Source organism: Micropterus salmoides, unplaced genomic scaffold (genome assembly GCF_014851395.1).
Source record: "Micropterus salmoides isolate LMB-PRFRI ecotype aquatic unplaced genomic scaffold, ASM1485139v1 Ms_hic_scaffold_16, whole genome shotgun sequence".
Taxonomy (NCBI): domain Eukaryota; kingdom Metazoa; phylum Chordata; class Actinopteri; order Centrarchiformes; family Centrarchidae; genus Micropterus; species Micropterus salmoides.
This window is the reverse complement of record NW_024040707.1, coordinates 23,660,445-23,675,230: the sequence shown is the minus strand read 5'-3', so window position 1 is coordinate 23,675,230 and position 14,786 is coordinate 23,660,445. Positions and strand designations below refer to the sequence as shown.

The 14,786-nt window shown below is 41.7% G+C and overlaps 1 protein-coding gene across 2 annotated transcripts; it reads left to right on the top strand.

Annotated features, from left to right (window-relative positions):
* Positions 1-253: 253 nt before the first annotated feature.
* ifrd2 (interferon-related developmental regulator 2) lies at positions 254-14,353 on the top strand. 2 transcript variants are annotated; one of them, XM_038722994.1, is made up of 13 exons: positions 254-771; positions 1,802-1,858; positions 6,513-6,629; positions 6,863-6,947; positions 7,155-7,279; positions 7,568-7,725; positions 8,681-8,734; positions 9,049-9,227; positions 9,690-9,798; positions 10,865-10,999; positions 11,204-11,332; positions 12,372-12,464; positions 12,686-14,353. In XM_038722994.1, exons 1-13 carry the CDS (start codon positions 729-731, stop codon positions 12,764-12,766), a joined length of 1,365 nt encoding a protein of 454 aa, XP_038578922.1. In that variant the 5' UTR covers positions 254-728; the 3' UTR covers positions 12,767-14,353. The 2 variants fall into 2 exon arrangements, with proteins under 2 accessions (XP_038578922.1, XP_038578923.1); XM_038722995.1 differs by lacking the exon at positions 1,802-1,858 and having other exon boundaries at positions 255-771.
* The last annotated feature ends 433 nt before the right edge of the window (positions 14,354-14,786 follow it).

The window sequence follows — 14,786 nt, the reverse complement described above, 5'->3', positions numbered from 1 at the left end:
AAAAACTAATGTCAAAATGTTGTTTCTGAGAATCCATTATTAGCATTTCAGCAGTCAGAGTTCTGGCTGTATTTCCACTGTTGACTTTTTTACAGACACTTATGCGACTGTCACTTATAAATGAATAAGCATAGATTAATCATAGAAATCACATAAATCTAATACCAGGCGCTTCTTCCATTCTGGGGCTGTTTTTGGCATACCGGAAACGGGGGATGCTAACGGAGCTAACCTGGCAACCCCGGCTGCCGGTCTGTTGAGAATTACTGAGGAAGATGGTGGACTTTGCGACAGCAGCGTGCTCAAAACTCCGTCCCAAACACTTAGGAAAATACTTATTATCGCAACCTGGTATTAGATATAGATTACCTGGGGACAATCACAGATAATACATTGTGAAAACCGTTGAGGAAAGTGACTTTCCGTCACCGGACAACTCTTTATTCCAAGACTGAAGAAAGCGGGGAGTTGCGGAGCGCGGCTGTTTAGGACGCTAGCCACCGTTAGCCAAAGTGTCAACAAAAGTGGGGAAGAAGGTGGAATTGTGGGAGCATTTTACCCAGCTGTCACAAACCTCAGAGATCATCCAGCCCTGTGCTGCCGCTGCCTTCACACAAACTGTGAAATCTGTGAGGAGGGCAATTGACAGTTGGACTGAAAAAAGGCTAAGATAGCTAGCTTACCTCAGCCAGACTTGTTTTGAACTGTGGATCAAAGCGCTGCTCAAAATGCCACGGAGTAAAAAGGGGAAACGTGGCTCCAGTAAGCCGGGTAAGTGGCGACAGCGGATAGTAACTCGCCGTCAAGAATCTGTCAAGAAGCCAGCTGTAAGGTTAATGACTTAATATGACAGTTGCGACGAAAATGTTAACGTAGTAACAGGCAGTTGTATCGCCACCAAGTTAGCGTAAAGCCAGACTAGCGGCAGCAGTTTGCCCAACGTTACCTTGTTGCTTCTGTAACGTGTACATTGTTTTCCAGTCTGCCATGTGGCTTCTAAGGCTAGCTAACGTTATGTGTTTGACATTTTACGTTGACGCCACCTACTTCAACGTGTTTATGTAACGTTAGTGTAAGTTTGAACCATGGAAAACATGTCCAAGAAAGTTAATGGTTATCTCTGAAGATAACTTTCAGGACCCTGACTTGCTAAAGCTACACGTGGAGGGTTAAGATTCACCGCATGTTATTTTTAGCAGCAATGCCATGACACTCGAAACAGGTAGATGAAACTGAGTTGAAGGGGAGCAACTCATGCAACAAGTGCAATATGACCTCTCAGTACATTTGCACATGAATGTACTTAATTTACGCGCAGTTCAGCTGCGGATTGGGAGCCAAAGTTATTTGTTGTTATCATTGTAACGTTACAGCAGTGGTGTGGACCATACATGTGCCTAAAGGCGTTTCAGGCCCCTCATGTTTTATGGAGTGACGTTGCCCGGGAAGCACACACGTGCCAGCGCATAAATGCACGCAAATTACATGTTACAGTTACATGTGTGTGTCTATATATATTACATATGACTTTATTTTATTTCTTTAATTAAGAAATGGACGAATAGGAGTATTAAGTCTAATGTTTCTTTTTATTTGCACATTTTTAACTTTAACTTAAGGCTTGTTATTTTGCAATGCAAAGTTCAATGAAAAGGGAAAATGGAGCTCACATCTGATGTTTTCTTACCCATCACGGTCATTCCTGGATCTTTCTATTCATTCATACACCTCTTCCTCCAATCTATACACCCTTTATTTCATCCACCCATTCATCCCTCCTCCGCCCATGCATCATCTCCAGGCTCTCTTCGTCAGGAGGTTCTTCAGCTGCAGCTGTCTGCCAAAGCCTCGCTGAAAGGTAACTCCTTGACCCCTTACCTCAGCTTGGTGTCCCACCCAAGGCTTGTCCAGAAGCTCTTGAACCTCAGTACAGTGCATGCAGTAAACTCAGCAGCCACTCACATGCTGAATTCATATTGTTGGTTTTGTCCAGCTACACTGAATAGTTTTATTTCTTCCCCCTCTAATACATTTACTGCCCAGGCTGCGTACTGGATTGACTAACTGTCTGACTTTACCACAGCCTCTTTTTTGCAGCACTGGCACCAAAAAAAACTCATGCATGTCATGGTTGAACACAATGAGATAAAGCCCAGCCTTCAAGCTGAGATAGATGGCTCATTAAAAGACGAACCTCACAGGAATATAAAGAAAGCTTATCCACATCTGACCGACCTATTCACTTACAGCTGTCTGCCAACTTCTAGTTAGTGCTGCATCACCGGTCTCCGATCATCCACCCTCTTTTTCTTACCTGCGCTGGGACCAGAAATGTTTGGATACAGACTGTCATTGCTTCATGGAGTGACCGCTTCCTCTCTCTTTTATGCATGTGTGTGTAACGTCATGTCGATGTATTGCTCTTGACACTGTGTTCACCTCACTGCGTGATATACTGAGGAGTCGGTTTAATTTGTAGTTATGTCATTACTCTGTAGTGTGTGTTTATTTAGTTTGAATACTTGCACAGGTGATGTTTTATTGATGTTAACAACTTTCCACAAATCTCTACATTACAGCAAATGTGACAGAATCTGATGTTAAATTTGTGAAGTTGTAGTGAGGCAAGAGCTTGTCTGCTGCTCAGTGTTTGTTTCTCCAGAGAAACATCCTGCCTTCCAAAGTTAGTGGTTTATTATACAGCATTTCCTCCATAATTGTTAATGGTGGAAGCATGGAAAAAAACAACAATTGGTCATGACAATAATTAATTATAATTAGAGTTTTGTTGTTACATAAGTTCCCTGACTGTGGGGGTGAAATTCCTCAGCAAAATGCTTGTAGAGGGAACACAGGATAATTAAGTATTTCATTTGAAGCTCAGGTCATGGCCAGGGGACTTAAACAAGCTCCCACCCTTTTGGCTCAGAGCTCTGATTTGTCCGTCAGCAGAGCGTCTTTCTCAGGGACTGACTGACTGACTGCTGGAACCGTGGGAGTGATTGCTATGTAAGCATAAGTAGCAAAGTGGAGATGACACGTGATTCCTGGCAGGGAGCTCGCACTTACTGCAACCAAACTGTGTGTGGGCAGGCTTGCGTGGGAAGGTGTGTGCACGTGTACGTGCATGGCAGCGGGGGAGTAGCCTGTACATTGGCTGGGGGTTCAAGGACGATGACTGGGAAATGACTGACTAGTATGGATGGGGCCTGATACAGGCTCGCAGGGTGTGTTATCTCAGCTGTGAACAGTAGCTTTGTAAGCGAGAGAGCTGCAGGCTGTTCTGTCAAAGAAGTCTGACTATTACAGGAAGCAGGATTTTCAGGGCTGTATTCAGGTTTGTCTTGTAACTGCATTCAGACCAAACGCTGATTTAATCCTCGCCGTGGCTTTATCTGTCCTAAATCAACGTTTTATTCAAGTAAAAAGTCAATTTAAGCAGTTAACTCTGACTGTGTAGTGAGAGCATAATCCAGTCCAACTGCTGGTGTTTATATGCACAAGCTGCAGTGCTGCCCCGGCTTTCTCCTCCACAGCTGCCTGTAGCTCAGCATCTGTCTGTCAGCCTACACTTTCCCTGGTCCTCTCCAAACAATGATCTGGAGCCGTCTGTGACGTTTGGACAATCTCAACGCTCATAGGCTGTCGCGACACAGCCTCCATGCAACTTTCTTGCTCCAGTTGGAAATTTTCAGTCCTTTCGGATTTGCGTCGAGCTTTTTTACTAGTATTATAGTATATAGTATTTTTTACTTGTATTATCAGCTGTTCTGCTTGTTTTGGAGAAGAGATCGACTTCGGCTGTGTGTAAAAACTTCCTGACTGGTGAAACCGTAAAAAAACAACTTCGGACCCAGTATTTAGTGTAACTCCGCTGCACGCTGGATGATATTTGCAAGCAATACTACATTTAATGTCGATGCAAGATCTCAGGCAGACTTCGGTGAGACTTGTGTGGCTATCTGACTGTTGATTGTGATCTATTGGTTTGCAAACAAAGGTGGAAAAGACGGGAGCAGTTGTAGAAAAACAGTCGACATGCTCGTTTAAAGCCAGTAGCCACTACTTGCCCATTCAGAAATTCACTTCAAGGCAAGCCCCACCCCTCCCAAAGTACCGGTATGTTATGGAAAGTACAACCCCCCCGAGCAGGGACTTTTTGGGAGGTAAAATAAAGACCCTAGAACTAAATTTAGACCCTGGTCCCTTCACTGGAAACGCAGTGAGATCCTCCAAAGGTTCCTATTTCCGGGGTGTAGTTCCTTTGGTCGGAACGCTGCTTATGTATTCGCTCCGCCCCCAACCCTCGATTTGCGTTTAGTGTGAGTGCACAGTAAGACTAGATTTTGTACGAGTTCATCACTCCGTTGATTGAATGTGTTTAACCTCTAAAAGACTGGAGTCCCTGAATTTAAGGCTAACATGTTATCACAGCAGAATCGTCTCTCGCCCCTGAGTGCTTCACGTTTGCAGTGTAAAGAAAAGGCGGGACAGCTGATCAGGCGAGGACTCTACAATTGTGTCAAATAGTTGACCTTTAGCCCAGTTTACTCAGTTTACACATTTTGAGCTCAAATGTAGTCCTGGTCCAGTTACTCATCCTCTTCTCTGGAATGTTCCTGTTACCTGAATACAGGTGAAACAGTTGAATGATATCAGAACATGTTCTACTAGAGTTGTCATATTTACTGTACGTGTGTACAGTATTAAGCTTGTACTTAAAACAGAACTAGCAGAACAGAACTAACAGAACTTGATACTGTTGCTGGTAGTCTCCAGTTGATATGAAAAAGTAAATAAATGGTTTCATTGAGAACTTAACTCATAACTATAGCTTCCATGTTGCATTGCTGCAACAATACCTGTGACCTCTGTGTTACCTTGATTGTCCTGGTTGATCTCAACACGAAGGAACCCACACACACAGTCTGACCTTTCTGGATCGTACACTGAATAAATGAATGGCCACTCTGGTCTCCAGTAATCCCACCAACAGTAGAAAGTCCTGAGCCAGCAGGAACCTGTGGGTTAGCTTAGCTTAGCCTGCCTTGCTCTTACCCCCTGAGCTGTGCTGAAACATTAAAACACTAATTACTGCCCAGTACTAATAATCAGCTCCTATGTGCATGAGACTGACAATAAAACATGACTAAGACATAAAAAATGACATGGTGAATGAAATAAATTGTATTTAAATATACTTCAGCCATCCTTGGGGCTGGGCGAGATGGCCTAAAATGTTATCACGATAAATTTCATATAACTTGAAATAGATGATTATCACGCTAAATGTCATATTATTATTTCTTTCAAGTTCAAAGGCTGATTTCTGCTCCTGGGTGAAAGTTGAAGAATCCAGATGGTTAATATGTGGTTTTGAACTACACTTTATGGTGGGAACAAGACAAAAACACGAGATGCCAAACAGCGGATCACTTTACATATCTGAGGTAGAACATTTAAAACAATTAGGATAAAATCTTTTTTCAACAAATATGCATGAGTATATTTTAGTAAAATCTTTTTTCATTCCCTTTTCCTCTCCAAAATAAATATCTTAATAGAAAAAGTAAAAGCTGATTCAATTGTATAGACTCTTTCAGTGTCTACACAGTGAAGGTGGTTCAGTACTTGGCTTGAAGCTCTGCTGAGTTGTATTAATGACAAATTTGTGCGTTGGTTTGTGTCTGTTAGTGTGTGTCTTTGTACAAGAAGAACTCTGCTGGCGTACAGTTACTGACAAAGAAAGACAGCTGAGCAGAGGAAGCATACGGTCAGCTTCCCGTAAAACTGCAATCAGTCACTGCTGGGAAATGGCTTCCAGCCAGAGTTTGGTTTATTGTGGGAGGCTTCATGTTATTTCTCTTTCACAGTTAACCAGCTGTTTTGTTTCTTGACGTTGCACTGCAAGTACATCCGATAAAACCACCCAAAATTACCATCAAATTTAATCTCTCCTCACTGAAAACTGGCCATTGTGAGTTTTGCAAATGTAATTACTGCAGGGCTCTAGTGTTAGTGCTGCTATTTTGTCCACTCCCTTGTGTTGCAGCCTGCTGAGGAAGTACACAACCAGGCAACATTGTAGCCAATAAAGGAGGAAATAACTGTTGTTGCCCAACAACATTGTGGCTTCTTGTTGGGAAACATTTAAATATATATTGTACTCTGTCACTGCCCTAATAACTGCTGATAGTGAGCTCGTCGGTCCTCCCCTGTCATGATAGAGATGCTCAGCATTGTCTAGATCAGGTGAATTCACCCAGCAGCAGCAGGATATGGCTGAGAACAGCATTCAGACTTGTTTGTTAACTTGTATAGTGATTCAGGTATGATTCATTCACATTTGCTTCCTTGACATTACTCGAAAATCTGAGTTTGTGTTAACTGAGACTCCCAAGTGTGAGCTTTCAGTTGAATTATTACTGTAAATATGAACCACCAACTCGTCTCATTTTTTAAAATTTATTATTATTTTTTTAACCCAATCTGTCTTTTTTTTCTTTCTCTAGGTGTTAAAAATGGCATGAAGGGAGAGTCAGGTGCCAGCGATGATGAGCTGTTGTCTGATGTGCTCAGCCACTACAGCAGTGCGAGTGAAAGCACCTCTGTGATGGAAGAGGGCACAGGTTTGTACATAAATACAGATACTACATACACATGCAGGCACCACTAATCACTTTCACTAAAGGAAATGACTGTAGCCAACAATTTATAGTCTATTTTGTTTATTAGCAACCTTTTTTTATGGGTGTGACGGTGAAACTCTCATGAATTACTTGATCTTTTTCCCTCTGAAACTAAAGCATTAAACTTGCATACAGTTAACAAAATCACTTGTGTGTTGACTGGCCAAACACAGGAGGGGAGCAGGTGGATGAACAGACTGCCCAGGAGGAAACGGAAGACAAACTCAAGCAGTGTATAGACAACCTGATGGATAAGAGGTGAGTTTATTATTATTATTAGTAGTAGTAGTATTATTTGCAATTATAAAACTAGAAAATGGCAGGAATGAACAGGGAGACAAATACAAAGGACACCACCAATGTGGCAGCCCAACATAGTAGTAGATGCTGCAGGAAGTGATGTTACCAAAACAACTTACCATATTCTCCTTTTCTCTCTCCTTGTGTCTGTTGTGCCTCTCTCAGCGCTAAAACGCGTCTAGCAGGACTCGAGTCGTTGCGACAGGCCTTCTCCTCTAGAGTGCTGTATGACTTCCTGACAGAGAGACGCCTCACTGTCAGCGACTGCCTGGAAAGGAGCCTTAAAAAAGGTATAAACAGATATTCCACTATGTTAGTTAAATACATCTCTCTTTATCGTGGTGTAAGTTGTTTTGCATGTTTGAATGACAGTGTACATACAGTATGACTGGCAATCTGCACACACGTAAGACATGTGTAGATTTTGTATAAATTCACACACAAATCATTAAAGTTTTGTCTTCCCTGAAGTGCTAGAGCAGAAAACATGTAATCCTCTGTTTCTCAAGGTGGAACAGAAATGCAGCCAACAATAACTGCAGTTATTGATAAACAAATAAAAACTTTGTTTCCTCCAGGCAGTGGGGAGGAGCAGGCAGCGGCAGCCACAGTCTTCACCCTGCTCTGCATTCAGCTGGGGGGTGGAGATGAGGCAGAGGAGGGGTTCAAGGTGCTTCGCCCCATCCTCACCGCCATTCTGATTGACAACAGCGCAAGCATAGCAGCCCGCCAGAGTGTGAGTAATTACATAAACCTTCTCTGATATTGTTCAAAACTTTGCATACGGAATTATCTTTCATTGACGGCAACATCTGGGAGAAAAGATGAGCAGAAAATGAAACAGCTCTGACGTATGCATGTGAAAATGCTGGACCAAAAATATGTTGTGGACTGCAGCTTAAAACTCAGCAACATGACACTGAAAGTTGCAGAGCAACACCAACCAATCGAAAAACATCTGGTTCAGCCAAGAGATCATTAAGTGCAAATTCTGCAATGCATTTCTCCCACCCAGCTGACCTCACTCTCACTTCCATTCTTGTACAATAGTTGAATAAGTCGTAGATCAGAAATTCGATTTAGAAAGTTCGTGATCTGGTTGTGGTTTTAAGCAAATTTTACTCAAGGAAAGTTTTCCAGCCTGCTGAGGTTGTAGCTTTGATGTTGAAGTGTCTTAACACGCGTGTCAACTGTTAGTTAGTTAGTTTATACTAGAATGTTTCTCTTTGGCTTAATTTTACCCTTCCACTTTATTTATTTTTTTTTTTGGGCTGTACCACCAAGTCAAATTACTGTGTACATTGTACATTTGGTGAATAAAGAGATTCTGATTTTCACCCCATTGTGTCAATTTTGGAAACAAATGGGATCCATTAAAATGCAACACTATACAGTGTTTGGAGTAGTCCCATAGTATGACATTGACAGCAGCCATTTTGGACTCTGAGTTGGGAATTCTGTCTGTAGGAACAAATATAGGTCAATAGGACAGTATGCCTTTTTTTGGTCACATCTGTGCCCAGCTGTTGTCAAACCCAGATTATTTATCACTTTTACTGCACTGTTTTTCTAAACTGACAACATTAACAGATCAGGAGAGAAGAACTTCTAAGGTTGACTAGGTTGTTTAAAAATGAAATTGCGTGTCGTTGTGTAAATGTCTGGTTATTTCAATTATCTGTCTTCATCAGTGTGCCAGAGCCTTGGGGATGTGCTGTTACGTCTCTGCTGCTGAAGAAGGAGAGGTGAGAACAGCTTCTTCTCAATGGCTGAGTCCATCATGACACTCAGAAGTCTCAAAGTCTTGTAAGGGGTTACAGGGGAATATTGGCACCTCAGGGATGAGTTTGACTGCTAGTAGTTTCAGTTTACCCGTTGGTACCTCAACAAAATATATATCAGGCAAACTATGGGTTGGTGTCTGGGATATTAAATCATATGTCAGCAGCTTAACAATAGTTGTTTTAGCAGTGTGCTGTCATCAGCTGTCTGTCTTTCTTATCCCTCATTACATTTTCTTTCTCTTTTTTGCCTCAACATCACCACCCTGCCCTCCCAGGACTTGATCAAGTCATTGGCCCTTCTGGAGAGTGTGTTCATGTCTTCCTACCCCAACAGAGAGGGAACTTTGCCCACACCCAAACCCGGCAGTCCAGGCCTTCATGGCGCTGCACTGCAGGCCTGGTCGCTGCTTGTCACCCTCTGTCCTACATCTAAACTGAGTGTGCTGCTCGACCTGTGAGTGAAGTAAACAAAACTCATCTGCCTCAGTGGGACAAGAGAGTAAAGTCTTTATAGTAATAGTCACAATGTGACTTTTTTCAGTATTTTCATTGAATTTCTAATTCCTTTTCTAGTAGACCCTGAAAAGGATGCTGAGCTTCTGCTAATGTAACTTTTCAACATTCAGTGTGTACACGTCATGTCACTGGAGGGAAATTTAAAGCTGGACAGAGTTGCAAATGTTCTCCACGAGGACACAAGTTTCAGCTCAGCATTTTAGAATGTTTTAATCACCTCCTGTGTACAAGCTTGGGATGTGAACACTGACAGATGTCACAAATAAATCTCTGCTCTGTTTAGATCTTTTGAGGTTTATGGCTGTGACATTTTCATAAATAGTTGCCAAAGTCAAAGTTCTGAACAGTGACTAGAAGTGTAACCAATAGTGATTATCTTGTTTTGTCGCCCTCCCTGTAGTCACCTCCCCAAACTCCAGGCTTGTCTGCAGAGCAGTGACGTCAACTACAGGATCACAGTGGGAGAGACCATCGCCCTGCTGGTGGAGCTGGGACGAGATATCGAAGAGGTAAACACACACACACACACACACACACACACACACACACACACACACACACACACACACACACACACACACACACACACTAACTCCTAAAATCCACTGACTCCGGCCGGCTATGGTGCGTTACGGCTGCACCGCGGTTGCCGGAGCTGATCGTGGTCATTACAGTTGATGCTTGTGAGTCCACCAGACGCAGCGCGTCCCAGAAGAAGCTCTCCGATACGCAGAGAATAGGTAGCAGGTCTATTTTTGACGCAAGCCGCTTCAAGCATCACAGAGCAGATCGAACCAGGCAGGAAGTCAGACACAGAACGGCATAAAGAATCCAGTCAATTTTCAAAATAAAACACTGTGGAGACTTCCGATTGTAAAAGAACAATAAACACTGTTAAAACAGACACAAAAAGAAATCCTTCAACTATGTTGCCTACTTAATCACAGTAGAAGCACAAAAAGCAAACACTGATTACAAAATCAACAAAATATAAACATGTCAGCAAAATCAGGCAGGCAAAATGCTCTGATTCTGAAATTCGCATTGTGGGAAACGCAGCCTGAAGGTGATGTAACGAAACCGGGTCACATAGAGCTGTGAAGAAGGTAGTAGAAGCACAAAAAGGACAAATTAATAACAAGTCCGTAACGTGGCTGCACGCTCCGCTGCTGAAACGCTTCTGAGACGCTTGCTGTGGACTTTGACGCCGAGCTATGGACGCATCAAAACCGTGACGCAGCCGTAACCGGAGTCAGTGGATTCCTGGCGTTACAAACGCACTTGAGATCCTTTGGGAGCAGGCACACACTCTTTCCTGTCCTAATAGACAGAGAGCTTTACAATTTCTGCCTTTCATTCACTCACACCTATGGTGGCAGAGCTGCTATGCAGGCGCTGGCCTGTCCATCAGGAGCAACTTGAATTGAAATGTCTTGCTCAAGGACACATGAACAGGAAGGGATCATGAAACAAATACTGTGTACACTTCTTCTATCATTGAAGCCACACCTATGGTTTAAGGATGGTTTTGGTGTCATATTTCCGTGCTACAGTTTATATCACTGGTGTGTGCAGGAATTCGAGGTGGAGGACAGTGAAAGTCTGTGTGAATGTCTGAAGAGTTTAGCCACAGACGGCAACAAGCACCGAGCCAAAAACGACAGGAGGAAACAACGCTCCATCTTCAGAGAGGTGCTACATTACATTGAGGTAGGTTTTGTATCTGCAACGAGGATATTTGTTGTTCATGATTTTACTTCTATGTTAGTAACTCACAACATTTGGTCTTTTCATTTTTGAGCTCTGCACATCTACCCTGACTTTAGCTAGTAGTGTAAACGTCACTCAGAAGAATTTACTCTTGTTTTTGCATATGTATTTGATTTTTGAGATGTTTCCTTTCTTCAACTGCAGAACGAGGACTTCACAGAGGAGAAGATCAGGTTTGGAGTGGAGGGCGTTTACATCGACAGCTGGATGAGGAGAAGAATCTATGATGCCTTCAAAGAGATCATGGAGTCCGGAGTCAGACACCATCTACAGGTCAGGAAACGCACTGAAGCCTTTAGTGTACTTCAAAACAAACAGTTTGCTGTGTTCTCACAGGATGGTTGACCTTGCAGGTAGGTATATGTGATATTATATCATGATGCACATTTGCCTCCGACTAAAGATTTCCCCAGTTGACTCAACGTTAGTTTAAGCCATTTGTTGACTAGTTGGTGCACATTTATGATCTTAATTTAATTATTTAAAGATATATTTTTGGGGCGCCAGAAAATGGTTTGAGTTCTAGGGCGGAGAAAGAAAGTTACAATTAACGTGGTTAACACTGTGCAGAGAATGTACAGAGAACTACAAAACTGTAATAATGAGCCTTAACTATACATTTTACAAGGGCACGAATACTTGATACTTTATCCCCAGCCCTTTTTTCTGCGACTAATTATCTTACTCATCTTGACTATTAGGGGGCAGCCCTACATGATACACTAATAGATCATGGGAGAATTCAGCCCTGATTTACATAGCCTGCCCAAACTATATAGTGGTGATAGGGCAAACACAGAGCTCCCGCGGTAGTGCCAGATGTCTACCAGTGGACACATTTATACCATTGCACGACAAATACCCTCATATATATACCCAATTGTGCCCCAGTAGTGCCGCATATGGTTTCATTTGCCGCAGTGTGTGTGAACAGACGAGAAGTTGTTTTTTTGTTTGTGTTTCAGGTGGGATATAATGCCTGTCAATAAACAAATGCAATACACACCCCCACACGTGCACATATCCCACCGCCTTGTTATTAGATTTATTGTGTAAAAATAAGCAAAGTGATAATGCACAGATACCCAGCATTTTAGCAAAATGTAACCAATAATGACACATTAGAAAGGAAATGCTAATTCAAGCCCCGGTCGAGTTTACATTTGAGTTAATTCAGTTAAATTATCCATATTTTAGTAGACGTTAAAGGCGAATGGTGGAATGCACACTGTTCAAGATCGGCAAATATAAACACAAAACTGCAAAATTGGTAGTTAATTTTAGTTTGTGTGTGTTTTTTCTTTTTGTGCAGTTCAACCCACTACTGAGAGACATCTTTGGGCTCGGCCCTCCCCTCATCCTGGACGCTAGTGTCAAAGGCAACAAGATCTCTCGGTTTGAGAAGGTAACAGCATCTCCTCTGTCTTTGACTCTCTTGACCTGCACACTGGAACAATCTGGCCTTGGAGTGTGTGATTGCATTTTTCTGTATTTATGTTGCATGATGTCGAACTGCTGCGGTGAAAGTTCAGCTAAAAGTGCCGCAAAATACACAAGTCATCTTGTGCGATTACAACCTGTATAAATATTGTCGCAATCATCTCTTTATCTTTTTTTCATCAACAGCACCTTTTCAACTCCGCTGCCTTCAAAGCCAGGACTAAACAGAGGAACAAAGTCAGGGACAAACGGGCTGACGTCATGTGAGAAAAGGACGGGGATGAAGTGAATGGATGAGCAAGCGAGGAACTCCTTGGGCTGTATTGAGATGGACACAAAATGATGCCTTCAAAGCTTCAGCTGTCAGGCACACAGATTCCACAAACTCTTAACAGGGATTTTTCACTTGTGCTCTTCAGCTGCAATTGAATTCTCCACATAGTAAACATTTATTCGTAGCTCCCACAGGCAAAGGCAGTCTTGCTGAGGAACATACAAAGTGGAAAAACTGTAACTGTAAAGCCATCCTAAACCTCTTTTATGTAGTATTAAAACAATTTAATTACACAGAAGAATACATTTTCTGTGCACACATGAAATGGGATTTTTAGATATCCAAAAGATCTTTTATTCATTTTATTAATAAAATACAGAGGAAGTAAAATATTGAGTCTCACTGTAAGAGTCAAACATTTTTATAGCTTTATGGTATATTTGATATCTGTGGAAGCCTTCCATGTTACACTCACTGAAAAACTCTGGTGCTAACGGATATTGTTGATACTCTGTTCAAACTGCTGCCGTTTGTCTAGACAGGTCAGTCAAGTCTTTTTAATCCAAATTTCTGAATTCAGTTTGCACATAAAGCTGCTTCTCCTGGATATAACCAGTCCTTGTCAATCTCTGAAGCTTAGTGTTCGAGCATCAATGTCCGGAACAAACGGCAAAAAAAGAGGGAAAGATTCTGGAGAAACTCTTCTCTGGGCTAATGGTTCCTAGTGGTTCCTTGTTGTTCCCTCTGTTGTTACACCCACAGTGGCTTCTTCGGCTGCCAAACCAGAAACTGACTTCACAAACAATGCAACCTAAAAGATAATGCGTGTGGTGTTTGTGTGAGAGCGTGCTTCGTTAGAATTTTATTTAACATCATGAAACACTTGAAAATATAAACAAGAAGATGCCTAATTAAAATATTAAGTCAAAGAGTCAGTATTGTCATCTTTGAATTAGTAGAGAGGAAAAATACATTTTTACCCTTCCTGGTGGATTATTGTATTTTACTTTCTAATTTATTAAGAGTACTGTGTAATTTTTAAGAAATTTTAAAAATGCAAAGAACTGACAATGAAGAGGAATTTCTAGTTTTTTTTTTTTTTTCTCATGTATATTTTTATTGGAGGTGGGTGGGTCATATAATCTATCCATGTATATGTATTGCAGATAGACTGTACATAGGGATTTATGGTATGTACTTGAATCATTATTTTGGATGATTTTCCCTCTGACAAGCAGTAAAGGCTGCACACACAGGGCCCTAACCAGAGCTGCTGATCAGAGGTTTGGTGGGGATCTTTCAAATGATTGGCATCTAAAATTCAATGTCCCACTAAATTGTGGCTGCAGTATCTAAGAGTGCTTTCGATTATATTAAAAAAATAAAAACACTTAACAGCTTCCTGGAAATGTCTGTACCTTGGTGAAAACTTGTCATCAGCTTTTACAGCTTCTGTTGTTGACCAGGTTTGACCCCCTGAATGAAGATCAGCCACAGGCCTCCCCAAACTGTCTTGTCCAGTGGCTCTGCAGCACGTGGACAGAAGGTGGATCAAATGAAATAAAGATTATTTGAGTAAATTCTGAAAGGAGGTGGTGTAGTTTCTGTCCTGAAAAGACTAGATTTGGGGAAACACAAGTGAGATAGTTACTTAGGATAGAAAGTAATAAGATTTTACCGGTGAAGGAGAGGGCAATGTTAGCCTGAGGCACAAATATGACACAATTTAGTATAGAATGTTTTTCCTTTTAAGTTATCTGGAAGATTTTGAAACTAAAAGTAGCTGTGGTTTGAAAGATGTAAGAATGATAAACATTTAAAATGTTGTAGGTGAAAGGACAAGCTCAGTATTTCGAGAGTCCTGCAGGCAGGCCAGCAAAAATAAAAATGTCAACACATTGTTGATGTGAATGTATTTTTTATAGTAAATAATCCCTTGAACACGTTGAAAACGCAGCAGCTACCACTGCCTACCATTTGTTTTTTTTAAAAACTTCAGTTAGACACATTTTA

What these genes read in the sequence shown, in the direction of transcription:
- ifrd2 (XM_038722994.1), top strand. Translation starts at nt 729, where the DNA reads ATGCCACGGAGTAAAAAGGGGAAACGTGGCTCCAGTAAGCCGG. An exon ending in GACAACCTGATGGATAAGAG is followed by an intron (nt 6,948 to 7,154) that starts GTGAGTTTATTA and finishes TGCCTCTCTCAG; the next exon opens with CGCTAAAACGCGTCTAGCAG. An exon ending in TGGGACGAGATATCGAAGAG is followed by an intron (nt 9,799 to 10,864) that starts GTAAACACACAC and finishes TGGTGTGTGCAG; the next exon opens with GAATTCGAGGTGGAGGACAG.